Below are 26655 nucleotides of genomic sequence, written 5' to 3' on the forward strand. Positions count from 1 at the left end.
CAAGGGAATTAAAAGTAAAAATGAACTACTGGGACCTCAGATAAAAAGCTTCTGCACTGCAAAGGAAACAATCAACAAAACTAAAAGGCAACCTACAGAATGGGAAAAGATATTTGCAAATGACATATCAGACAAAGGGCTAGTATCCAAAATCTATAAAGAACTCACCAAACTCCACACCCGAAAAACAATCTAATCCAGTGAAGAAATGGGCAGAAAATATGAATAGACACTTCTCTAAAGAAGACATCCAGATGGCCAACATGCACATGAAAAGATGCTCAACGTCCCTCCTCATCAGGGAAATACAAACCAAAACCACACTGAGATATCACCTGATGCCAGGTGGCTAAAAAAAACAAATCAGGAGACTATAGGTGCTGGAGAGGATGTGGAGAAACAGGAACCCTCTTGCACTGTTAGTGGGAATGCAAACTGGTGCAGCCACTCTGGAAAATAGGGTGGAGGTTCCTCAAAAAATTAAAAATAGATCTACCCTATGACCCAGCAATAGCACTGCTAGGAATTTACCCAAGGGATACAGGAGTGCTGATGCACAGGGGCACTTGTATCCCAATGTTTATAGCAGCATTTTCAACAATAGCCAAATTATGGAAAGAGCCTAAATGTTCATCAACTGATGAATGGATAAAGAAATTGTGGTTTATGTGTACAATGGAATACTACTTGGCAATGAGAAAGAATGAAATATGGCCTTTTGTAGCAACGTGGATGGAACTGGAGAGTGTTATCCTAAGTGAAATAAGTCATACAAAGACAGATACCATATGTTTTCACTCTTATGTGGATCCTGAGAAACTTAACAGAAGACCATGGGGGAGGGGAAGGGGGAAAAAAAAAAGTTAGAGAGGGAGGAAGGCAAACCATAAGAGACTCTTGAAAACTGAGAATAAACTGAGGGTTGATGGGGGTGGGAGGGAAGGGAAAGTGGGTGATGGGCATTGAGGAGGGCACCTGTTGGGATGAGGACTGGGTGTTGTATGGAAACCAATCTGACAATAAATTTCATATTAAAAAACATTTTTTAAGCGAAAAAAAAGAAAATAAATTCCACAGTCCTTTGTGTAGCTACCTGCTATAGACTGAATGTTTGTGTCACTCTAAAATTCATGTTAAAATCCTAACTCCCAATGTTGATAGTATTAAAAAATGTGCCTTTATGAGAAAGAATGAAATATGGCCCTTTGTAGCAATGTGGACAGAACTGGAGAGTGTTATGGTAAGTGAAATAAGCCATACAGAGAAAGACAGATACCATATGTTTTCACACTTATGTGGATCCTGAGAAACTTAACAGAAACCCATGGGGGAGGGGAAGGAAAAAAAAAAAAAGAGGTTAGAGTGGGAGAGAGCCAAAGCATAAGAGACTCTTAAAAAATGAGAACAGGGGCACCTGGGTGGCTCAGTCGGTTAAGCGTCCAACTTCGGTTCAGGTAATGATCTCACGGCTGGTGAGTTCAAGCCCTGCGTCAGGCTCTGTGCTGACAGCTCAGAGCCTGGAGACTGCTTCGGATTCTGTGTCTCCCTCTCTCTCTGACCCTCCCCTGTTCATGCTCTGTCTCTCTGTCTCAAAAATAAATAAACATTAAAAAAAAATTTTTTTTTTTTAAATAAGAACAAACTGAGGGCTGATGGGGGGTGGGAGGGAGGGGAGGATGGGTGATAGGTATTGAAGAGGGCATCTTTTGGGATGAGCACTGGGTGTTGTATGGAAACCAATCTGACAATAAATTTCATATATTTAAATAAATAAATAAATAAATAAATAAATAAATAAATAAATAAATAAAGTGTGCCTTTAAGGGGCACCTGGGTGGCTCAGTCAGTTAAGCCTCTGACTTTGGTTTCAGCTCAGGTCATGATCTCACAGTTCTTGAGATTAAGCCTTGCACTGGGCTCTGTGCTGGCAATGTGGAGCCTTCTTGGGATTCTCTCTCTCCCTGTCTCTGCCTCTCTCCACTCATGCTGTCTCTCTCTCAAAATAAATAAATATAAATTTTTAAAAACCATTAAAAAAAAAGTGTGCCTTTAAGAGATGATTAAGTCACAAGGGTAGAGCCCGCATTAATGGGATTAGCGCCCTTAAGAGACTAAGGGGTGCTCCTCTGCCCTTTCCACCTTGTGAGGACACAAGGAACCAGGAAGCATCTATGAATGAGGAAGTGAGTTCTCACCAGACACTGAATCTGCCAGCACCTTGATCTTGGACTTTCCAGTCTCCAGAACTGTGAGAAATAAATGTCTGCAATTTACATGCCACCTGGTTTACAGTATTCTGTTACAGCCGCCCAAATAGACTAAGACAGCCACGTTTCATCATTGATCCTTGAGAGGCCCCAATTATTTATGTCCCTTTGTCCTCATAGCTCACTCCAAACCCCCTCCTCACAAACAGCAGCTATACTTCTGGGTAAATGTATAGATCCTTTGTTCTTACCTACTACTACAAACTATGTCTTGTTTCATACAGATTTATTTTTAACTTATGTAAATGATAATATACCTTATTCTCCTTCTTAGGTTTCTCAAAAGGATTCTGTCCTTAAGATCTACCCATGTTGTAGGGGCGCCTGGGTGGCGCAGTCGGTTAAGCGTCCGACTTCAGCCAGGTCACGATCTCGCGGTCCGGGAGTTTGAGCCCCGTGTCAGACTCTGGGCTGATGGCTCAGAGCCTGGAGCCTGTTTCCGATTCTGTGTCTCCCTGTCTCTCTGCCCCTCACCCGTTTATGCTCTGTCTCTCTCTGTCCCAAAAATAAATAAATATTGGAAAAAAAAAAAAAAAGATCTACCCATGTTGCTTTTTTTTTTTAAACCCGTGTTGCTTTATGTACTTCTAATTGGTCCTTATGTTACCTGAACCTTAGCAGTGAGTACCTACCCATTTGACTTCTGAACACAGAAGTCAAAATCCTCGTAAGCCACATCAACACACACAAAACAAAAGGCTGATGCAAGTCCTTAAGTCCTTTCTCTAACTCCAAACAAGTGGCAGTTTGAGTAATGCTTTACTGCTATTGCAAAGAAGGCAGGATTCTTGTAATATTTTAATGGGAAAGTTAAGTAATACTCCCTCTTTATTTGGACATGTGTTGCTTTTTCTCTTCTGTTTGGGAATCCTTCACTGAGGAAGGAGAAAGCCAACCTCATTAGCTAGAAAACAGAATCTACAGGAAATAACTAAACACATTTTAGTCACTGGGTGACAAAACTAAGATATGTGATTTGCATAAATTAAAAATACATCTACATAAAACAATATATGATTTACAATAATATACAAGAGCAAAAATATATATATATATATATATATATATATATATATATATTTACTCTGAGGAATATGATCAATTCAATCCTCAGAAGCTGAAGTCCCCAAACCAAAACAATAAACAAAAATCAAGGACAGATTTAAAAATCAGCATAAATAGCCAGAGAGAGAGAGACAGATTATCTGCATTTTCTATAGCGGAATATGATACATGATATAGTTACTATGCCAACAAGTCCATCTATGGATTGCCTCACAGCCTGTAACTCATTTGTAACACAAAGGTATCACTGGATCACCTGGGTTTCTGCACTCCTAGGACTTGTGATCTAGTTATAAGAATGAAATCTTGCTTCACAAGTCAGGGTGAATGCTGATAACCAAATCAGTCACCATTAAATTTTCACATAGATATGACCATTATAAGTTTTTCAATTCATGGAATAATATTGGCTAAAATTTTTTTGCATAGTGAGTAATTTTTGTCATATCTTCTTATTTTATAAACACATTGCATATTTTACAAACTGCATTTTTAAAAAAATGTTTATTTATTTTTGAGAGAGATAGAACATGAGGGAGGGGCAGACGGAGAGGGAGACACAGAATCCGAAGCAGGCTCCAGGTTCTGAGCTGGCAGCACAGAGCCCAATGTGGGGTCAAACTCACAGATCGCGAGATCATGACCTGAGCCAAGTCAGACACTTAACTGAGCCACCCAGGCGCCCTGCAAAATGCACTTTTGGTTATTCTAATCATTCTAGACTCTAATATTTGTATCGTGAATGTATACAACTTCTTTCTAACAACGTAGATTTATTTCCACACCCCATGAAATATAAAACATTTCTCTTCTCCTTTCTCTTTCCTTCCTCTCCTCCATTTTCCTAATGGCTTACAAATTCAACAACAATCAGCTCAGGGCCTATCTAGTTTCCTCCACACTCCCAATCCATCTTCCCTGCTCCAACAGCCCAGATTATTTTGAAGGCAATCTCAGAAAGCATATAATTTCAGTTCTGAATACCTGTAAGAGGTAAGGAGTTCCCTTTTTAAACATCATCATACCCCCCCATAACAATAGTTGCTTAATATCATAAAATGTTCATTGTCCACATTCCCTAGTTGTCCTAAAAATGTCTTTTTTCTCGTTTATTTTTAGTTTGTTTTAATCTATGTCAAAACAAGGTGCATACGTTATAATTAACATGTCTCTTATATCAAACATTCTTTTTTTAGCCTTTTTCCTCAAACAAAAATGCAGTATTTTTATGTAGCAAAAATAAGCAATTCTGAATGAGGCAGAAGTTTAAAATGCTGTCCTGAAGAAGGTGGTGAAAATGTCAAGTCATTGCCTTTGCAGAGGAGATAAACACTTGGCATATACCTTTCCCTGAATGATAAAGAAGGAGAAAGGGGAGCTGTGCTTCCGGGAAACATTTTTATCAGCCCCCCAAAACAGCACATACAGGTGATGCCTGTACAGTTAAATAGGAATTGAGGAAATAGGAGCTGTAAGTCTGAAAATCATTTCTCTACTTCAGTGAAGGGAAGCTTATAAACAGCCAAACCAGTCTCTTAAAGTTTTGCAAATGCTAGTTGCATTCAACCTTTTTAGGATTTTAATCCTAAAGCTTTAGTTTAATTTAATTTAAGCCTTTTGAATTTTCAACTATTGCTTATTCCATTCTAATCTGTTCCTTTTGTAAAAGAAAGAAAATCATTTTAGATGACATGAAATTGTAATCAAGACTTCCATTTTGCACTGTAAGAGTTTCTGTTACCATCCCACCTTAAACAAAGCTCCTTTTTAATTTTAAAATGGAAAAAAATCCCAGTGTCAGAACACAACAAATACAAAATAAATGCCAGGGCATAGAAGAGGCAAGACAAGCTTACTGTGAGTTAAGCAGGAGTTAAGAATATGGGCTACAAAGACAGAAGGCTGCCCCTGTTTCTTTGCCTGTAAAATGGGGGCGATAAATACGGCTGCTGCTGGGATTATTCAAATGTGATCATGAAAAGCACCCAGCACTGAGTGATGTTCGGTAATGACTAGTTATGATTATCACTGGAAAGACATAGGAAGGGATCATTTGTCATGATCAGTTTTACCTTGAGAGACAGAACTTACTTTATGATAATACTGTGAGTCAGCTATAAGGGAAGTCAGCAAGCTCCCTGTACCACACCCCTATTCCACTGCCTCCCATGAAAAGACTGAGGGAAAAGAAATACCCTGCAGAGGGAGAGTTGGTTCCCCTCTCTGATGGCTCCAAATATTTGAAAACAGTACAAGAAATAGCTCGTGTACTATTAGTTCTAGGTAAGACAAGACTGTGCTCAGTGAACTAAACAGATTAACCTGAAATTGGACTCTGATCCCCAAGGAAACAGGCTGGTATAGCCCAGTCCTTACTGGCTCTGCAGAGGAAAAACACCATGTGTCTATCTCAACTGTGATCTGGTTGGATATGATCTAAGCTCTGAACAGTGCCTAAGCGCATTTCAGAGGCATAATACCTGTTAGACAATACTAAGCAGGGAGCTTTAGGGAGGGGGGAGGCTGCACCCTAATACCGAGGAAATACTGAGGAACTGCCACCAGAAATGAAGATCCAGCATTGTAATTCTGCCTTCCTCTATTCCATCATTTTAGTCAGACAAATTTCCTTTTCTCTTAGCTGTTTCTCAAATAATTACAAAAACTCAATAAATTAACAAAAAAGTAAGGGGTGGTTATTTATACGATAGAATTCTTCCATTCAAATCATGTGTTGCAAAATTCCTTTTAAAACAAAACCCTTCCCTCACAGTGTGAAAATTCACAGCCCTTCCCAAGCACCCGGCCCTCTCCATTACTCCTCTAACTACTTGAGGAAAAGAGCAGGAAAGGAGCAGGAGGGCAGACCTCCAATGAAAACTTCCTTGTTAATAATATTCCATGTTTGTTTAAGTGCTTTATAGTTTTAATGCACTCTCAGATCCACTGTGGTCTTTTATGAAATGGTATAAACGACACTATACCTATTTGACAGATGAGAAAAGTGACATATACTGATCGGTGCAGTAAGACCTGAACCCAAGATCTTTTCAACCAAATGCAATGGTCTGGGACCTGACACGAGTGGTCCCAGGTTCATGCTCACCAGTTTTCTGTGCAGTTTTTTCCTCCCTTCAGTGAGTCAGTTCCAGGCATCCTCCTCCTTCCTCCTCAGTTAATTCTGATTCATGCCTCACCTCATGTAATTACTAAATGGGAAAGATTTGAGTAAACCAACATCCAATCAACTAATATTCACTGAACACAAACTAGAAGCCAGACCTTTGAATTTTTAAGCAAAGGGAAACTTAATCTTCTCTATCATTCAGAAAGACTATGGTGAGATTAATCACTTTATCAATTTTTAGAACCAATTATCTAAAAATAATATTTGCATATTGGTCAAAATGGAGTCCCTAGCTACATGTGTTCAGTCCCTCTTTATAAATCTGGAAACACACTTCAAGTGGCTTCTGTAAGAAAGTAAGGCTTGGACAATGTCTCTGCATAGACTTGATAAGATTTCCAAGTGTGCCATGGTAAAAATCTCATTTCTTAAATCACTCATTCAACATTAGCTTACTGTACAAACTTGCTTGTGCTTGGTTCCGGAGGTAAGAAAGTGATAAAGTTAGATGCAGCAGTCATGAACCTGAAGGAGGTTAGAATCTAGAACAGGAAGACCAGTGCCCTACTCTGGACTCACCAAGGGTCCCCAGGTTCTGAATGGTCAGGCCTCACAACCCTCTGGGCCAAAGGTGGAACCCAGCTACCCGCACCCCGTCTGCAGCCACATGGGCCTTCTCTCATTTCTATGAACTCTCCTGGCTCCTTCTCCCACTGGACTCTATATTAAAGTCCCAGTTTCCTCAGCTTTGAAGTTCACCAGGCTCTTGGTGGCCTTAGCTCCACTTCCTCCTTCAGCCGTGAGCTGCTGACCTGCTGCCCTCAGGAAGCCTTTTCTGACTTGCAGGTCTGGTCATATCTGCCTATGAAACCCTCTACCACCTTCAACCTAATCACATTTGTAGTTTTACATGCACTTGTCTGATTGTTTGATATTTGACTGTCTGCTCTCAGGTGCTTAAAATCCTGACAGGGCTGGGATTGGTTTTAGATGCCAGTGCCTGGCACACAGTAGGCCCTCAGGAATGAAAACAGAACAGTCAAGTATGTGTGGAACTAAGTAGCCTGGGCTCTGTGGAGGGGTCAGGGTGGACTGGGTTAGCTTCTTTAACACTGGGCCTCCCAGTTCCTATCTTAACCCTTGAATGACACTCTGAAATGGAAAGATTGTTTGTCCCAAGTCCCCAGAAGACTTTAAACTCCTGGACAGCAGAAATCCCATTATACTTAGTGCTGTGGCCCCAGTACCTAGCTGCCTGTCACTGAGCATGAAATACACGTGCAAAACACTTCATAAATATTAGTCATTGCCAGTATTAATGAATACATTCCGGAGGGTGGGTCAAAGTGGAAGATGTTATCCACAGCTTCAAAGAAATATTTAAGACTGAATGGACTCTCACAAGACTACAAACGGGGTGGGGGGGTGGGGGGGCATCTGCGTGGTTCAGTTGGTTGAGCTTCCGGCTCAGGTCATGAGCTTGCGGTTGGTGAATTCGAGCAGGCCCTTCACTGGCAGCGTACAGTCGGCTTGGGGTTCTCTCTCTCTCTCTCTCTCTCTCTCTCTCTCTCTCTCTCTTTCTCTCTGCCCCTCTCCAGCTCTCTAAGTAAATAAATAAACTTAACAAAAAAAATACAAACGACCCCCTAACCAAAGTGTTGTGTTTTTTTTTAAGGAAAAAAAAAAATTTGCCTGCCCTCTTTCCTCTGGACAGCAAACAAAACCCCCAAAGCAACACCCCCCTCCAAACAAAAACCTCTCAACCAATGTCTTCCCCTTTCCGGGCCTTCACCTTCGTGTCTCCCCGCACTTCATGAGCGAACTCTGGGCGTCAGTCACTGCGGAGACTGCAATCGGTGCGGTGCAGCCAGGCATTTCCTGACCTGGGTGCAACTTTGTGAGGATGTACGTAGTTGGACCTCCTCTCCTGGAGATGGCATTTATGGGAGATGGGAAAGTGGTGGTGTTTATAAACAGGCAGGGAGGGGTCTTTGCCTCTTAGCTGACATTTTAGCCGGCCACCTCCATCCCGCGTTTGGAGGCGGCAGCCCCAGCCGGCAGGTACCGCGGACCACTGGACGCCACGCGGCCGAGGCCCCTCCCCCGCCGCAACGGTCCTGGCACGCAGGCGCGGTGGCGCGCGCGGGGCGGGACGCGCAGGGGCGGGGCTGCGCGGGCTCACTTAAATACAGAGCCGGTGGGGGCGGTGCGAAGCTGCCGCGGCGCTGCTGCCCGGTTGCCGCGAGTCCTCGCAACTGCCTCCTTGTGGCGTGAGCTTCCAGCCTCGCTCTTCCCCCGGCGGCGGCGGCGGTGGCGGCAGCAGGAGGAGGAGGGAGCGGAGGCGAGCGGGCGGCGGGCTCCATGGAGAGCGGCGGACGCTCGGGCAGAGGCGGCTCTTCCTCTCCGACACCCGGGCAGCAGTGACCGGCGCTTGCGCCTTCCTCCGCGTCGAAGCGGCCGCCGGCTCCGGGACTGACCGGCCTCGCTGTCACTCCCCGCGCCGCCGCCTCGCCTCCCGGCGCCCCTGCGCCCCGACTCGCCCGCGCCCCAACTCCCCGGCGGGGTGGCGGCAGCCGGGCCCCCGCGGCGGCGGCCGGAGCAGCAGCGGCAGCAAGAGCCCGCCTCTATGATGAAGTTCAAGCCCAACCAGACGCGGACCTATGACCGCGAGGGCTTCAAGAAGCGGGCGGCGTGCCTGTGCTTCCGGAGTGAGCAGGAGGACGAGGTGAGGGCGACCAGCACGCTCTGCGCCTCCCGCGGCGGCGCCGGGGCAGGCTGGGGGTGGGGGCCAGGGCCGGTCGGGGTGGGGGTCTTAGCCCTTCACCTTACTCACCCGACCCTTCGTCTGACCACCAGGCTAGGAGGGATTAGCCCCCTCCTTCTTTCCCTCCCGCCCTTCCTCCCTCCTTCCTTCCTTTCTCTGGGTTGATAGAGGAGACAAAGGGGCTCGCCCAGCCCAGTGTTCTGCCGGGCTATGGTGAGGACCTGAGGCCGAGACGCCTCCTGGCCGGCGGGAAGGTCCCGGGCCGTATAGGTCGCTTCGGGCGGGAGTCACCATTTTAACTAGCGAATTGAGTAAAGCCAGATAAACCTTGAGTGCTAACGGAGGCGGCAGAAATGGCGTGAGTGTTGCAGCCCAAGCCCTTCTGCCTCTGTTACATTTCCCTTCCATGTTATGGCAATTTGCGGTTTCGGATTAAATCTAGGGATGTTTGTGGAATAGCCAGGCAATCCCCGTGCTTTAAAATAAAACCCCATTCGGTCTAGTTTTCTCAATCCCACTCTTAAGTGGACCTTTTAACTCGCAAGCACTTGGCATAATTTATTTATATATGTATATATATATGTATATATATATATATATATACATACACACACACATATATACACACACACACACACACACACATATATATATATATATATATTTAAAGGCCTCTTTTTAAAGTTTTCTGACTGTAGAAAGATGGCTAGTGAAAAATGTGGAATAATGCCTGAGGAAGAAGATGGACTAGAGGTGGGCAGAGTTGCCATTTTCAGACCATAACCTCTAGCTCTGAGCATATTTATCAAGGCTTCTTAACTTTGCTGTATTTGGCTTGACATCTGGAGACGAGCAGCCTTTCTTTTTCTGAGAGTAAGCAGCCAGTCTTTAATTTACCTTTCTTCATTGGGTTGATAGTGAGGCTCTCAAGGTTTTCCTGGAGAACAGTTTTTCCTTGTTTCAGTTCCATTTAATTTAAAATGGTTCACTGTTTTAAATTTACTTAAAGCAAGGTGGCCAAGAAAATATTTTATAAAGCATTGCCACTCCTCTCAATCGGATAAGCATCTGACTTCGACTCACGGTTGGTGGGTTTGAGCCCCACATTTGGCTCTGTGCTGACAGCTCAGAGCCTGGAGCCTGCTTCGGATTCTGTGTCTCCCTCTCTCTCTGCCCATCCCCTGCTCATGCTCTGCCCCTCCCCCCCCCCATAAACATTAAATTTGTTTTAGGGGTGTCTGGGTGGCTTAGTTAAGTGTCAGAGTCTTGGTTTCGGCTCAGGTCATGACCCAACAGTTTATGGGTTCAAGCCCCACATTGGGGTCTGTGATGGCAGTGTGGAGCCTGCTTGGGATTCTCTCTCTCTCTCTCTCTCTCTCTCTCTCTCTCTGCCCCTCCCCTGCCTCTGTCTCAAAAATAAATGGATAAACTTAAAAAAAAATTTTTTTTCATTTTTTAAAGCATTGCCACTCCTAAAATGATTAGACCGGGAAAAAATTAATCTGAATTCTGCTTCCATAACCAACTGTGTCCAATAAAATACCAGGCTAAAACTGGAGACAGGAATTTAATGGCTTCCTTATTGCTAATCGCTGCAGTTAGGATGAATATGACGTAGTGTACACTCAGTGGGGTAGTCGTTCTTACTCTATGACCTGAGGCCACTTAGGAGAGCTAGAAACTAGAAGGAGATAGGTTTTTGTGGGGTTGTTTTGTTTTGTTTTTAACATTTACAGAGTAACAGTCAATAAGCATTAAGTGCATCGAGGCCCCGTTAGGAAAAAACAAACTTTGAATATAGAAGCATATAATAGCCCAGAGTGATCAAGATAGGTCAAGGATCTTGTCTAATTTGCTCACTATTGTGTAATCACATTCTTAGTTGAGTGTTTTTACTGTGTGGGACTTGCCTGAAGACCTTTTAAGTTTGCTGCATTTAATCCTCTTTGTGCTGGTCTGTAGGTGAGGAGAGGGTTGCAGGGCCTAAGTACTTTGCCCAAATGACATAATTAGGAAGTGGTAGAGTCGGAATTCAGGATCCAGTCCCTGTTTCTGATGCTGGGCTCTTGGCACAGGGCTCCATGGCAATTGGGTGCACACTGTTTGCTGAATGAGAGATTTTGTGAGGCTGAGCTTGGAAGCCTTTCTGGAAGTGATGACTTTGAAGTCTTGCCATAACCTGAACTTGGAATTCAGGCTTTAAAAACGGTTCCCAGGGGAAGATATAGGAAATAGGAAATTGAAATGATCTGCATTGTGTGAATGGTAAAGCAAAGCCTGAAGAACACTTCAGAAATTCCTGTAGCAGATAAAGGAGTTATTTCTGTGCTTGGAAATTGTTCCTACTGTAATAAATGCTAAACTCCTAGCCTCGAGTTGAGTCCACAGACTAGTGCCATTAGATAAAATGAAGTAAGGAGCAAGCTCTGGAGCATTTGTTAGAGAAATCTGTTATGTAAATAAATCTGATACCGTGCAGGTTGAGAAACCAAGTCAGTTGGTTAGAGAATACGCTGTGAGGGAAGGCTCTGGAATTCTCTAAGTAAAATGCACAGCCAACTTTAATGTGTGGTGTAGGATCTTCATTTTTGTAGTTGTATATAGTTGAGGCTCCTTCTATTATATAATAGTGACAAAGATGAACCTGTTAGCTTTCCTGAACATCTTGCTATTTTGCTGTGAATTTGATTTCACTCTTTTGAAATTACGTTGGTAGCCTTCCAAGGATAAGATACAAAACAGCCTGAATCCACCTCTTTAGCTAATAGATGAGACTTTTTCCCCCTCCTGGGTTAATAACACCTAGATCCCTGTTGGGAGATTTAAATGTATGCTTTATTTAAGGGCGAAATGTTTATAAAGTACAAATTGAAATAAAATAAGAATTGCTGTTTGACCACAAAAAGTTATGCAGTGCTCCAGGATGGCTCTCCTTGTACTGAAGGATTTCTCAGTAGCCCTTAGTTGAGAACAGATTGTTTTAGGGAAGAAACAGCAGTCTATGTTCTCTTGGGGGTGGTTTTATTATTTGCCCATTTTATCTTCCCCGCGAGGTAAATAAGCATTAGGATTTGTATAGTAAGAAATTAGGCAGCAGAGTTAACTTGTCCCAAGATCATGGAAGCTGGCAGATCTTTTTGAGCCCAGGTCCTTTATTTCTAAATCTCCTGTTCATTTGATCCTCTCTCTGGTTCTGTAGGGAGCCACCCTTAGTTTTGGTGGTTGGGCTTCCACACAAGCCCACAAACAAGCATCCCATAGAGTAGCTGGGATACTGTGTTTGTACAGTGAAAGAGGACAGTACATTCACAAAAGGTAGCCAGAAATGGATTCTGTTCAACACATTTGCATATAACTGAACAGGGATGCAGAGATGAAAAGTATCAGCTCCTAAGAAACGTAGGAGTAAACATAGGAGAAACATTCTGTAGTGTTTGGACCGACAGAAGCTGACATAAAGGGAAATCAAGTAGGGGAAGAGTACCATCAGGTACTGACAGCAGGGTTAAGATCACTGGAGCTGGATTTCAGTGAGTGAGAGAGGAAGGACCAAGCATCACAAACAGAGCAAGACTTGGGGCTGTGGACTAGTTGAACTGCAACTTGGGATGGCATTGAACAAATAATGGTTGAAAAAGAGCACCTTAATATATAAGGCTAAGGAGTTGCTAGGCAAGACAGGAACATTTACATTTTAAATGTATTCAAGCTTGAGGATGATCTAGCAGCAATATAAGATAGAGTGCTGAAAAGAGAAACAGAAGTGACTTTGATTCTGGGTGGAATCCAGGCACAGTTGTGAGAAACACTAACAAAACTGTCTTAAGAACTGCCTATTACTCTTCCACTTGGACTTACTGCCCTAATTAGCTTTTAAGCCCCTTGAGCCAGGGACTGCATTCTACCACCTGCCAAATGCCAAATGTGTATTAACTAAAATGTCTGAATTCTACAAAATCATGCACTAAGACTTGGTTGGGAAAAGCAGTCTTAAAACCTGTGGGACTCTAAAACCAGAGCTCTAATAAAAACAATCTTAATAAGAAATGCTAGTACAGTATTTGTACATATGTGTATATGTACTAACATTTGTATGCTTGGGGTCAACAGGCAGTCTGCCTTTTCAGATAAACACTCTGGGGCTCATACTTCTGCAGAAGTCCTTTTAGATTTAAGGCTCTGAAGATACTTGCTTCAAGTGGAGACCACTTTCTAATGAAAATTAAATAACTATCTGAAGGCAATCTTTTCTAAACGGAGGGAAATAACATCTATGCCTGCAGCTCTCCTAGACATAAAGGGCTTCTTGGGCCACTTAAGCAACCACTTCCTTCAAGGGAAGGCCTTTTTGTACAATTTGCATCTGTTTTAGGCTCTTGGTATATATCACGAAGGCTTTCTCCAGTGTGTGTAAAAGCTAAGCCCATCATTTCAAAACATTGATGTGCTACAAGAAAATGTCATGATCAGTGCAATTTAGCATTCTTCTATCTACCAATCCCATAAGGATGGTCCCTGATTTACAACGATTCAACTTGCGATTTTTCAACTTTATGATGGTATAAAAGCAATACGCATTCAAGAGAAACTACTCGAATTTGGAATTTTCATCTTTTCTTGTCTAGCAATAATCTGAGTTAAACACATTTTCCCAAAATGAGCTGTTATTTCTGACCCTCCTATACAACTGTGCCTCAATAGTCCAAAAAGTAGGACTATTAACTTGTTTAATAGTAGCAGTAGGTAGCTGGTTAATGGATACAGTAACCACTGCCGTAACTTAAGATCTTTTAAAATGTCTGTGTGCATACTGGGTGTTCCTAATAATATACTGCTTGCTGGCCTAATTTTGATTAAGAGCCCCTAATACAGTTAACTGTGGTAAAGTAGTTTTAAACCATTCATGCATCCTGGTTCATGATAACATGTGAAGAAAGAACAAAAACCGCAATACAGCTTCTAAATAGCTACAGTTTAAAACTCTTCATTCCTAATTTAGGGATCACTTGAGGGGTTTTCCAGATAGCCTTTTCTTTTTTTTTTTTTCCCCCTGGGAAAGAAATAGTCATTTGTAGTGACTAGTTGTTCCCAGAAGCAAGCTGTGACCAAGAACAGTTATAAGAGTGAAGGCCGAATCACAAATGGCATTTGGGGGCCACTTGGTGTATACAGCCAAGAATTTCATTTACCTCCATGCTCAAATCTTGAACAGCATTTTTTTAGTTTACAAGCTCTTACACACCTCCAGTGAGGAGGACTTACTAGGTGATAGTAGGGTTTTGAATCTATACTGTAGATTATTCCAATTCATAGACAAGCTGTTGTCTAGTAAGACTCAGGGCTGGTTCCAAGTAGACCATTATCACTACACTACTGCTACTTAAAGTGAGAAGTACTTATATAACAAATGCTTAAAACATTAGGAATCAAAGAAAAAGACAAGTGTGGGAAATGGCTTCTTAACAATGACAGGTGAATTTGTTTTATGTTGAATGTTGGATACACATGGAAGGAAGGTTGAGGTCAGATAGTATAGTAGCAGGAATGCTTATATGAAGGTGGGCAACAGCACTGCCTTTGAGGTTGACTGTGATTCAAGTCTAATTCTCCAGCCTGGTGGATTGACTAACCTTTTTATAAATCTTTCCTTTGGACTCAGCTCTGGCCTACCTGGAAAGTTGAATGCCTGCTTTCCTCTCCATCACCTTGTCACTAATGTGGCAGACTGTCATCTTGTTGAATACACAAAATGTAATATACCTACAAAGGTAGTTGAAAAGGAATTTAAAACCTATGAACAACCAGGTCTGGATTTGTCAGCTATTGGTGTATCCCCTTACTAAGATTTTATAACCTAAATAATGTTTTTAGAGCATTACCAAGCATGCTACAGTACAGATCTAGTAGATTGGGGATGTTGTAGAAATGTTTAGATGGCTTCCCCCCCCCTCCCCGAGGATATAGAATAATAATGATTTGTGATACAGTTCTTTACAGTTCTTCTAACATGTAGTAGGGATTTTAATGGTCTTTGCTTATGCTATTCAAATTCATTTCTTCTACCCTGCTAGGTAATCACCACCACTCCCCACTCCATAAACAAACAACAAACATGTGGCCTTGACCTCACTTGAACTTCGAATGAAGTACTCTAGATGAGTAGGCAAATTCATAATGAAACATACTGGTTTTCAAATCTGTTTCATTACCAAAGGCTCATTATCAAATGTTTTAAACTAGTAGTTTAGATGCTGATCATTCTATACCACAGGTATTAATTACTCATTTATTTTGGAAAGATACATTTGAAGTTAATGGTTTGATCAAATTTAATCATTTTGGAATGTCAGGGGATTCTTGCACGATAAGGTCTCAGTTTCTGCTAAATCGTTTGTCCAAAACCATACAGATCTGTTTTCATGAGGCTTTAGAAAAAGTAATTTATGAAGGGAACTGTGGAAGCATGTAGGTATTTCCTGTCACTGACTTTTGGAAGACAGGTTCAGTCATATGTGAATTATGTCCTGTAGACTGCAGATTAAAGATTTGATTTCAATTAGAAGCGTAAGTGTTCAGAAAAGCAGGCACAGACTATACTAATGGGTATTCAACATTATTAACCTTATATAATTTATCTCTTAAATACTATCTTGGGACAGATGGGAATTATCATTGACCTAGATATATGACACTGAATTTCATTTTTTCAGGACTCCAACATTATGAATATTGATGGTTTTGAAATTCCTTGTTTACTAAATAAATAAGAATGTAGTTTTCCAGTTAGCAAGCCCCTGCAGTGTCGTGTCCCATTATGAAGGTAATCAAGGAAGTTGGAATTGGGTAGTTAAGAATTTCATCCAACCTACTCGGCAATGAAAAAGAATGAAATCTTGCCATTTGCAACAACATGGATGGAACTATGCTAAGTGAAATAAGTCAGAGAAAAACAGATACATGTTCTCATATGTGGAATTTGAGAAACTTAACAGAGGGAAGAAAAGGAAAGGAAAAAAAATTACAAACTGAGGGAGTCAAACCATAAGAAACTCTTAAATACAGAGAGCAAACAGGGTTGATGGGGGGATGGGGAGAGGGAGAATGGGTGAGGGGCATTGAGGAGGGCACTTGTTGGGATGAGCACTGGTTGTTGTATGTAAGTAATGAATCATGGGAATCTACTCTCGAAGTCAAGAGCACACTATATACACTGTATGTTAGCTAACTTGACAAGAAATTATATTTAAAAAAAATAATAATAAGAATTTCACCCAGGCAATAAAAACTAGATTGTCCGTAACCCACACCTAGTGACCAGGAAAAGAAGCCTCCAACTCTGCAGTCAGAAACAGTAGTTACAGTTTACTTTTCCCTTGATGCAAGACATATGCTTTTATACCTTAAGCATTTTTTATTTTAACTTAAAAACTTAACACTTGCCAATCTCAATATATAGGCCAAAGCCTTGGAATACCATAGATATTTGGTAAGCTTCCTTTTTGAGTAAAACAAAAGATGAAATCTGATTCGCAGTCTCACTTTGTTTAAAGAATTTTAATTGAACTTTGAAGACTTGCAGGCTCTTTCTGGATTTTTAAATTTCCTTTTTACAGTAGTCTCATCCATATTTAATTTGGTAGCAGTTTTTAATAATAACCTACCTTTAATCTTTGCAAAGTCTTTTTTGATAATTCCTTTTTGCCCTCATTTCATCACTAATTCTCAATAATTATAAAACTAATGCAACTGGCAAAATTTGGGGGGAAAGCCTTGTTCTTGGTAAGCTGATGCAATTCAATTAGTAGGAAAGCAGAAGAGGTTGTAATGGCCAACATCGAGTGCTTAGGCCAGGATATAAGGTATTTAAGTGTCATAAACACTCAGTAATTCTACAAGGATAGGTGCTTGGAGGAAACTGGGGTACTGAATGGTAGATTATCAGCCCATCATTGGGTGCATCAAGGAATGAAATACATCTTGGGTATGATCTGTACAGTTGCAAAACATCTTTGAGTTTAAACCAGTATTTTCTAATTCTTGTTAGATTTGTTTATTCTGGCTCTTTAGTTTCTAATTTTGATATGTAAGCCCTGTTTGCTAATACTTTAAATTTAAAGCTGTTTTATGTTTCATTTGACCAAAATTGCTATATTTGGACTTGGTGATACCCTCACAGCCATTCATATTTTAGCTAAGGCTTTATCAGCTGTTGTTAATTTACAGTGCTTTCTCTGGATTTGCATTGTTTTGCCAGTTATTTTTTGAAGGAATGAAGCTGGCAGAAGCAATGGAGTCCTATTCAGGTAAAGGATGAGAGAAACAACACTCAGACCCCTTGAGCATTAATTGATCACTGCTCTACGATGATGGTGTGTCCATAGGCAAAAGTGTGCTGCTTTGTTTTCAGATTGAGGGGATAGGGGCCTGAATAGACGTTCCCTTATCTTCCAACTCAGTGTGTTCAAGGCTGGGGGAAAGGTGGGAGTTGCTGAACTCCGGGAGTTACTGTCATCCTGGAACTTTTCCGTTGGGGAAGGCTGAGTTTCTGGCAGCCTCCTCAGGTGGGAGGTGAATCCTTGTGCTGGCTATGCACTCTCAAGTGCCAGCAGTTCCTGCGGCAGTAGAGTGGGAGCTGGGCAGATAGGACCACCGGCGTGTCAGAAGACCAGTACACATCAGGGATCATACTTTGCTCTGAATTGATTGATTTATCTGGAAAGAATGTTCTGTGTTTACTTAGAGATAATATACTAAGGGAATTTTGTAACCAGTTTTTGTTCAAGTTGGTTAAGACACCTGTTACTTCATATAAACATCCTTTGCTTATTTATCATAGTAGCCAAGCCTTTGTTGCTGTTTTAAGTTGGGTGCATTTCAACCTAACCTAGCCCACAAATTTTCATGTAGAAGATGGGTATATAATACTTGTTTCAGGTACTGTTTAAGTAGTGAACCTCTAGGATACTCTGTGGTAATGTTTGTTTTTTAAAAAGCATTTGCAAATTTAAAGGTTAATGCTATTCTCGATTGGGGTCTGCAGACTTTTCTTATAAAGGGCCAGATAGTATTTTAGGCTTTGTGGACCATGCAGCCTCTGTCACAGCTACCTAACTCTGCTGTTACAGCATCAAAGCAGCCATAGGCAACATGTGAAAAATGAATGAGTGTGGCTGGATTCTCATAAAATTTTATCTATGAACAGTGGAATTTGAATTTCATATAATTAAAAATAAAAACCATTTTTAGCTCACAGACTGTACAAAACAAGCAATGCACTCAACTGTAGCTTGCCGTCTCTAGATCATAAATTATAGCTGCCTGATATCAAAAGAAGTGACTCTTACCCATTTATAGAAGTTTGGAATATGAAGGGTACTTCTTCCCACCTAATCATAAGTGTAAAAATAACAAGAACTCTCTATCTACCAAGCATTGACTTAATGAATTCCCCTATTCCTTTTTCACAGTATCTGTTATCTTTTAAGTATCCTTACTCTATAGGTAAGAACAGGGTGACCTGCCTAGGGTCACATATCCTTAAATTTGGAGTGGAAGAATAAGATTCTGTAACTCACGAATAGCAGATATGACCACAAACCTAGGTGCACGCAGTTCTGGGGCTAGTAAACCCAAGTATCCACTTTTATCTTTCATTGGTATCCATGATTTAGGGAATTTTACTAACTGAATCTGGTAGTTGAAGTGATTTCATTAGGTTCAGAATGATTTCGTGGTGTGATTACATTACTGTTGAATTCGGAATTCCAAGAGTGTTTACAAAGGCTGTCAACTGCGCTTTCTTGTGGTATAATGTGTACACCTACTAATTTTAATGAAATTACAAATGGGCTAATCAGGAAGGGCTTTCCAGCCTTGTAAAGGGTTGAGAATGTTACGTCCGTAGTGCTTCGCAGGCTGTGGGGCCTACACTCGCGGTTGGTCTTGCAGGTGCTGTTGGTGAGCAGCAGTCGGTACCCAGACCAATGGATTGTCCCGGGAGGAGGAATGGAGCCAGAGGAGGAACCTGGTGGTGCTGCCGTCAGGGAAGTTTACGAAGAGGTGAGACGAGTAGTAGCAGCTTATTTGCTCTCCTTTCACACACACCGTATTTTGAGATTTTACGGTGTGTTCCCTGTGGCACTTTGGCTACGTGCACTGAGAAGAAGGCAAGGCAGGTCACATGAGTGCTCTTTTTGTTGTCTGACTGAAGATTTTTAAGCGGGTGACCATAGCTAGCATTTTGTTAAGCAGGTATTTGTTAAGCCTGGTAAAAGAGAGCTAAAAATGAATGTAGAAGTCCCCCAGAATTGTGTAACATGCAATTGTGTAACAGGCAATAAGCCTGATCAGTGATCAATGTAAGAACAGGATGGCCCTGTCTCAGAGCAAGTTTAATAAATATTACACTGCAATGCACTGCAAGAATGCTCAGAGACATTAATGGTGTGCTGTAATTTTTTCAAATGAGTAAGAAGTAAATTGCTTTTATTCTAGTCGTTTTGTCTTAAAGTTCAGTAAAAAGTGGTGCGCACGCACATGCACGAAAGCGCACACGGCCTGCTTGTCTTCTTACAGTTGATGATAGAACTTGCTTTCTACTCAGAGACAAAACAGCATATTAAGTGCCATAAGAGTTACTGAACAGCAGTGAGGGTGTATATGGGAAGCACATGCTAATGCTCCCGTTGGGTCTTGGTGTGTAGCTGGAGAGGTTTCAGAGAGATGGGTCTCGAAGGATGAGCAGCTTTCTGAGGGAAGAGCGCGTCCCTAGATAGAGGCGGCAGCGGGCACTGATGCAGTGTGGATCGGCATGGGCTCACACTGCAGTTCCCGTCAGTCTGTTACCTGTCCCAGTCCCGGTAAAGGGACTGCAGTAGGAGAGTAACCTATAGGAAGAATTGTACCTCCTAAGCCATGTGAAAAAAGCAAGCAAGAAAGACAGTCCTTTAAGTAAGAAGGGGATGATCAGTTGGTTCAGAAAAAAAGTCTGTTTTCATTCGTGAAGCTTGTCCCAGATTGGTAGAAAGTCTAATTTTTGGTCAATCCCTGTCATTTCTTACAAAATAAATGACAACAAATTTGATCAGTCTGAACTTGTATATGGAATAAATTAAACCATGTTGTATAGCAAACCATAGGTCATGAATCTTGGCATAGCCAAAAAACCTTCACAGATGCAGGGTTGGTATGGAAGGGCCTATTGTGTTTATATCCTTGAGTTGAAATAGCTAGAAAATAATGTTCGTGTAACCTTTCTTATGAAAGCTAACAGTTTTACATTGCATCTTTTTTATAATAGGCTGGAGTTAAAGGAAAATTAGGCAGACTCCTGGGCATATTTGAGGTGAGTTACAAAAGTAATCCTTGCTGATAACAGAATTAATGATTCTTTCCTAACTGACCAGATAATCTGGCAGCAGCCCAAGTTAGACATTCCTTTTATCAGTAAGCAAGTAAGTTATAAGGATTAGGGGGAAGGGAAGTAAAAGTTACCTAACTTTCATGTGCCATCAGTTTTATGCAGCATTACAATTACTTTTATATATGACAATACAGTGGAGCTGATAGAGAAAGACAGATCTCTTGGTTCACTGTATATTGTTTAGGTATAAACTTTTAGGAGGTACAGTGTCCTCAGTATCACCAAAGGACTTAGGTCTCTTGTGGATACTGTCTGGAAATGTACCCTGTGCCTTTAGTGCATAACATGTAGATGATACACAAATAATGACTTAATCCTTAGAGGACTGTATGAAGGTAAAAAACTCAAGATACAAAGAATAGACGCTAACAGCATAGAATTCTCCTGTATAATCTATTATTACTGAAGGCAGAATGGAATTTGTGGACGGAATTTGGAATTGGCAGGTATTCTGTGGAAGGTAAGGAGAAATGTAGTCAGGTCATGAGACCCAAACTATTCTCAAATGTGTTTTCTTCCAAGAGTCAGACATAGATACATGGTATACCTGTATACCTGACACATCGTGACATATTTTTTCAAGATAATATTTAAGGGTTCGTTCAGTCCTTCTGGTAGAACCATATAAATTTGATTTTTAAGGCTTTTTACAGAATTCATAAATTCAGATTGTGGAGCACTTGGTAGAATTGATGACTCCCAGAATACAATGTTAGTAGTGAAGTTCTTAATATTCAGACTTTCCCAGAATTCAGCACTTGCCTTACCCAATTGAACAGCACCATCTCCTGGTTGAAGTGAAAAATACATTGAAGGTTTTCTGTAATTCAGAATAGCCATGGTACAAATAGCACATTGTCAATATGCTGGTAAGATTTTTGAAGAAAACGTCTCACGTTATAAATAAAGCTTATATAACATAGAAAGATAATAGTATTAACTGCTTTACAAGTGCTATTTACATTTCATAGAATCTGAACAGAAAATAGTAACCAACGTACCTTTCTCCTTAGAAGATATAAGGGAAAATTAGAATTGTCCTGCCTATTCACTCTGGTGATTTCAGTGAATTTTTGAACATAGAATAATAAATGTATTTACTTTCCAGATACAGAGATAAGACAATCGGTTCTTAATAATAATGACTATTAATTTTTTGTTAACGTTTTTCTTTATTTTTGACAGAGAGAAACAGAGCATGAATGGGGGAGGGTCAGAGAGAGAGGGAGACACAGAATCTGAAACAGGCTCCAGGCTCTGAGCTGTCAGCACAGAGCCCGACACGGGGCTCAAATTCACGGACCAAGAGATCACGACCTGAGCCAAAGTCGGACGCTTAACCGACTGAGCCACACGGGCGCCCCGACTAGTAATGTTTTATGTGAGAGATGCCTCTCATTTTTTGCTGTTCCTATTCCTTCCCAAAGACCTAATACGCTATTTGAATTGAGTGTATTACTCAGGTTGTCTGTGGTGGAAAAAATCGGGGCAATTATCAGGCAACCTGGCTGCCTGTCAGTAGAGCACATGACTCTTGATCTCAGGGCCATGAGTTCAAGCCCCACGTAGGATGTAGAAAGTTTACTTTAAAAAAAGGCGGTGGGGGGGGGGTACCTGTGTGGTTCAGTTGGTTAAGGTCTGACTCTTGATTTGAGCTCAGGTCATGATCTTGCAGCTTGTAAGATGGAGCACGCGTCAGCCTCTGCACTGACAGCCAGGAGCCTGCTTGGGATTCTCTCTCCCTCTATCTCTGCCCCTCCTGGCTCTCCCCCCTCAAAATAAATAAACATTAAAAAAGGAAATTAAAAACCTCAGGCAACAATCTGAAGTCCTAGACTATAGTAAACAAGGATAACTTAAATCGAGATGAAAGTAGTGAGCCCCTTCATTTTAAGACCAACTCATGTTTAATTTTCACAAGGTGGCAGTTTTAATATGGGTAAAAAATTGAGTTTCAGCATATAGGACTAAAACATTCCAGAAATGACTAGCCCATTCTCAACCCTGGTTGTGCATAGTTCACCTGGCAGCTTTTAAACTGCCAATACTTAATTGAATTAGTCTCTTAAAAAACACATACATTGAAATGAAAGGTGCTAAATGTTTCCTTCCTGTGGGGAGCTAATTTCAGCATTTTAAATGTTTTGTGTTACAGAAAACTCCCTTCTGTACTGGGTTAGACAACCGTGTATGCTTGACTATGTGCTAGTCAGCAGTATGCCACAACTGAATTTTTCTCCTTGGAAATGTGTAATGGCTAGTTCCTGTAGATTAAAATGCTTTTCTTTTTATATTCAAGCAGAACCAAGACCGAAAGCACAGAACGTATGTGTATGTTCTTACTGTCACTGAAATATTAGAAGATTGGGAAGATTCTGTTAATATAGGTAAGTTCCCTTTCCTTTTGCCATCCAGAGTCTTAATTCTGCTACTACACTCTTGTAGAGTTTCGTCTTAAATTATTTTGGATTACCTTTTTTAAATAAGATCAGTATGTCCACATTTGAATTACATCAAAATTCTTCCCCCAACATATTATTTATTGTCTAAGCCATTCCAAAAAACAATAAAGCTGTTATTTGTAGGAGGGGAGTGAGGGGCATTGTCAAAGGATGTGGCTTATTAGTTTTTTTAAGTGATTTTACTATATACCGACCAATGTCATACTGTTTTCTAGGAAGGAAGAGAGAATGGTTCAAAGTAGAAGATGCCATCAAAGTTCTCCAGTGTCATAAGCCTGTACATGCAGAGTATCTGGAAAAACTAAAGGGTTGTTCTCCAACCAATGGAAATTCCACGGTCCCTTCCCTTCCAGATAACAACACCTTGTTTGTGACTGCTGCACAGACCTCTGGGTTGCCATCCAGTGTAAGATAGAATGGGGAGGGCCTCCCATGTGCAGTCTCACGGGGAGAGGTCTGTATTTTCCTTGGCAAACATCTGAATGACGCCTGCAAACTGTCTGGATTTGCCATGCAGGATTTTCAAACAATTTGCATGTTTTTCAGATGTTTTCAAATCTTCTTTTAAAAAAAAAAAAGTGTAAAATATTTTAATAAGCCAAAGCCATGTGTAATTTTTTTTAGATGCCTTAACTATGCCCCCGGCCCCACCCCACCCCCCATTTTAGTTGTCATTTTTTCACAGCATTTTGTTCAGTTTTTTTGTCCATTTGATGTCAGTCTGTGGTTTTTGCCAGATCACCTTACTTGTGGGTATATTTTCCCTCTAAGTTATTTTCTCATTCACAGCATTAAGGTATTCAACAAATTCTGTTGTGGAGATTTATGGATATTAAATGAATCTACTGGTCCGTAAACTTGTTTCATAGGATCACAGTTTTAATTCATAAATTCCAGACTTGGACTTTATGGTTCAATAACTGTTTTGACAAAGGACTTAATTTACTATTTTCAGAAATTTAACTCATTTGTTTTCACAACTGGTATTATGTCACTAGCTACCCGATATGGCCAATTCCTGCCCCCCCCCCGCCCCGCCCCATAACTCAATAGTCCTTTAACACAAAGTTTAACTATATAGAGTGGTTTTTAGAGAGGTGTTGTAAGAAAAATGCACGCAGTAAATACATCTTATCATGAAACACTGTGTTCATGGAACTTGAGTTAGCATGCTAGGTTGCCAGTTCCTTTTATCTATAATCTCTTTACACAGAATACTTGATTGAGAACCAGAATACCCTTGATGTAAATTCCTTTTAAAGATATATTTCCAGTTTTTGAACTTACTGACCCCTCTTCAGTTAAACTTGCTGGTACTACTAACCACAGGATTAGAGTCTAACCTCAAATGCTGATCAGTGGTGACTGCATCACAATTGAGTAAAATGGCCTTCTTACTGTTCAGCTGTTACACACTTAGATATTAGGACACCTCAGAATGTCTCATCTTTTATAGATTGCCAATAAGTACTGTTTATCCTGTAACTAACTTTTGGGGCACTGGAACATACCTGAGCTAAGAATTTCGTCTTAACACTTGTCTTTATACTCACTTACCATCAAGAATCCCATTGAAAAACACATAAGGTACCCTGTCTGAAACTCCTGTACTCGCCGACCGCCAAGTCACAAATGAGATGGGAGGAAAACAAACTTTGAATAAGACATGGGGTTCGGGAGCGAGTGAAAGATCTTTCTCTATGTAGACATTAGCCTTGTAAATATTGTAACTGGTGAGTATAGAGTAGAAAGTAAGTATGGTTGTACATTTGTTCCACAAATTGTTAACCTTTATAATTGCTGCTAAATAGTGCTGTTACACTCAAGAAAAATCAGTGCCATTGTTCCGAAAAAGATCTTGTGCCATAAATGCAGCTGAACTAAATATAAGCATTAGTTCACAAATTAATGCTGTCAGAGGAATGAGCAAAGTAGAAAAACTTTTAACCAATGACATTTCATTTGAAATTATGTAGTGTGATCAAACATGATCATCCAGAGTTTTTATATTTTTCTTTGTACAGAGGTTATCCATTCTGGGTGTTTTTAAAAGAAGCATTTTAAATCCACAGATTGACACTTTCTATCACTCTTCAATGGACTAGGATTTTTTTTCAGTAATCTGAAATTTCTTTAAATTACATACCTTAACACAGCAGAGAAACTGGATTTTGTATATAAAACTGTCCACCTGAAATGCTGTCACAAGTACTGGGGGAGGGAGGTTTCTTGTACATGATATTCTTAGAGGTAATAATGCATGAATTTATTTTATAAACTCTTGGACTATGTATTTGACATGTAAAATATGTACAGTATTAATGTCTGCCACCTCTTAAAAGTGAGCCTATAAATATTGTTGTATAATTTTCTTTGGTCAAAAGCATTTGGACTCAGTAGTGCCACTCGGGTCAGGATTTTCTTCAGTGCCATTTAGCAAACCAACTGTCTTTAGTCTATGCAACTAGCAAAAATTGGTATGACACAACAGCATACAGTTGTTACACTTCGAATTTCACATGAGGGATTCTTTACTATTCTTCTGGAACCCAGTCTAGCAAAACTAGAGGAAAGGCCCTAAGATTTCTGTTAAGAGAAAAAGCCTACATTTTCAGGCTCAACAGTTGAATCTACTACACATAACAAATAGTGTCTACTATCTCAACCCTCCAAAGTTTACACTGTTGGGAATCATTTGTGCTTTCTCTGGGGTAGTTGGATAAAATTGGCAGCTAAATTTTTCAGTCCCATGTGCCTCCTAAATAAAAGAAATAACTAGGTTACAAGTTGACTTGCAGACACAAAGTAGCAACTATCCTGAATAATTGTTGTTGGGGAGTTTTGTGTGTGTGGCTTTTTTTTTTTTTTTTTTAATGAACAGGTGAAATGTTCCAAACAGGCACATGCCATTCAATTTTCTGTCAATCACAGTTGTATAAAGTAGCAAAACTGAAGGGGTGGGGGGCGTGGAGATGACTGTTGTATACACTCTAAATTGCCTTGCATGGTCTCATTTGAGTTAATTGGTGTAAGAATCTTGACTTTTTTTATATTTGGAAACCAAATAAAAATGGAAATAAATTATCTTTTTTTTTTTTTAACATAACTGAACATCGTCCAAGTGGAAAACTTGTTTGTCATTCCATTGTAAAAATTTTACTGTTCTCTCGTTGATGGGTCGGGAAGGTCATCTCTCAGTTTATATTTTATACACTTCCCACTTCCTAACTGGGTTTAAAGGAACTTCCTGCCAGTCAGGTGTTACCTGCCATTACTCTCCCAAATGGATATTTGTCTTACTAGATACCATTCTCATGGTGTCATGCTATGGTTGTCTTATTTATTGCCACTTCTGTTCCTCTGTAGATTTTAATAATTTTCAAGTTCTTCTAGACTTTATTCCGTTAAGTACTCTGCTATAACATGCTGCAGATAACTTTATATACTACCATCACTTAGCTGTTTTAGAAAGGTAAATGGCTAGTCACCTTGTCCGCCATTGTATTTCCCCAAAATACTGTTTGCCCAAGACCAACTTAAGAATCCTC

General features: G+C 40.7%; 1 protein-coding gene across 2 annotated transcripts; it reads left to right on the forward strand.

Annotated features, from left to right (window-relative positions):
- Window positions 1–9055: 9055 nt before the first annotated feature.
- NUDT4 (nudix hydrolase 4) lies at window positions 9056–26191 on the forward strand. 2 transcript variants are annotated; one of them, XM_043562095.1, is made up of 5 exons: window positions 9056–9184; window positions 19172–19282; window positions 20523–20567; window positions 22945–23032; window positions 23323–26191. In XM_043562095.1, exons 1-5 carry the CDS (start codon window positions 9086–9088, stop codon window positions 23520–23522), a joined length of 543 nt encoding a protein of 180 aa, XP_043418030.1. In that variant the 5' UTR covers window positions 9056–9085; the 3' UTR covers window positions 23523–26191. The 2 variants fall into 2 exon arrangements, with proteins under 2 accessions (XP_043418030.1, XP_043418031.1); XM_043562096.1 differs by having other exon boundaries at window positions 22948–23032.
- The last annotated feature ends 464 nt before the right edge of the window (window positions 26192–26655 follow it).

Source organism: Prionailurus bengalensis, chromosome B4 (assembly GCF_016509475.1).
Source record: "Prionailurus bengalensis isolate Pbe53 chromosome B4, Fcat_Pben_1.1_paternal_pri, whole genome shotgun sequence".
In the NCBI taxonomy this organism is placed as follows: domain Eukaryota; kingdom Metazoa; phylum Chordata; class Mammalia; order Carnivora; family Felidae; genus Prionailurus; species Prionailurus bengalensis.

Excerpts from the sequence above, each read along its gene's own strand:
- NUDT4 (XM_043562095.1), top strand. The coding sequence starts at position 9,086 with ATGATGAAGTTCAAGCCCAACCAGACGCGGACCTATGACCGCGAGGGC. Across the intron at positions 9,185-19,171 it reads GGAGTGAGCAGGAGGACGAG|GTGCTGTTGGTGAGCAGCAG; the intron begins GTGAGGGCGACC and ends TTGGTCTTGCAG. Across the intron at positions 23,033-23,322 it reads GGAAGATTCTGTTAATATAG|GAAGGAAGAGAGAATGGTTC; the intron begins GTAAGTTCCCTT and ends ACTGTTTTCTAG.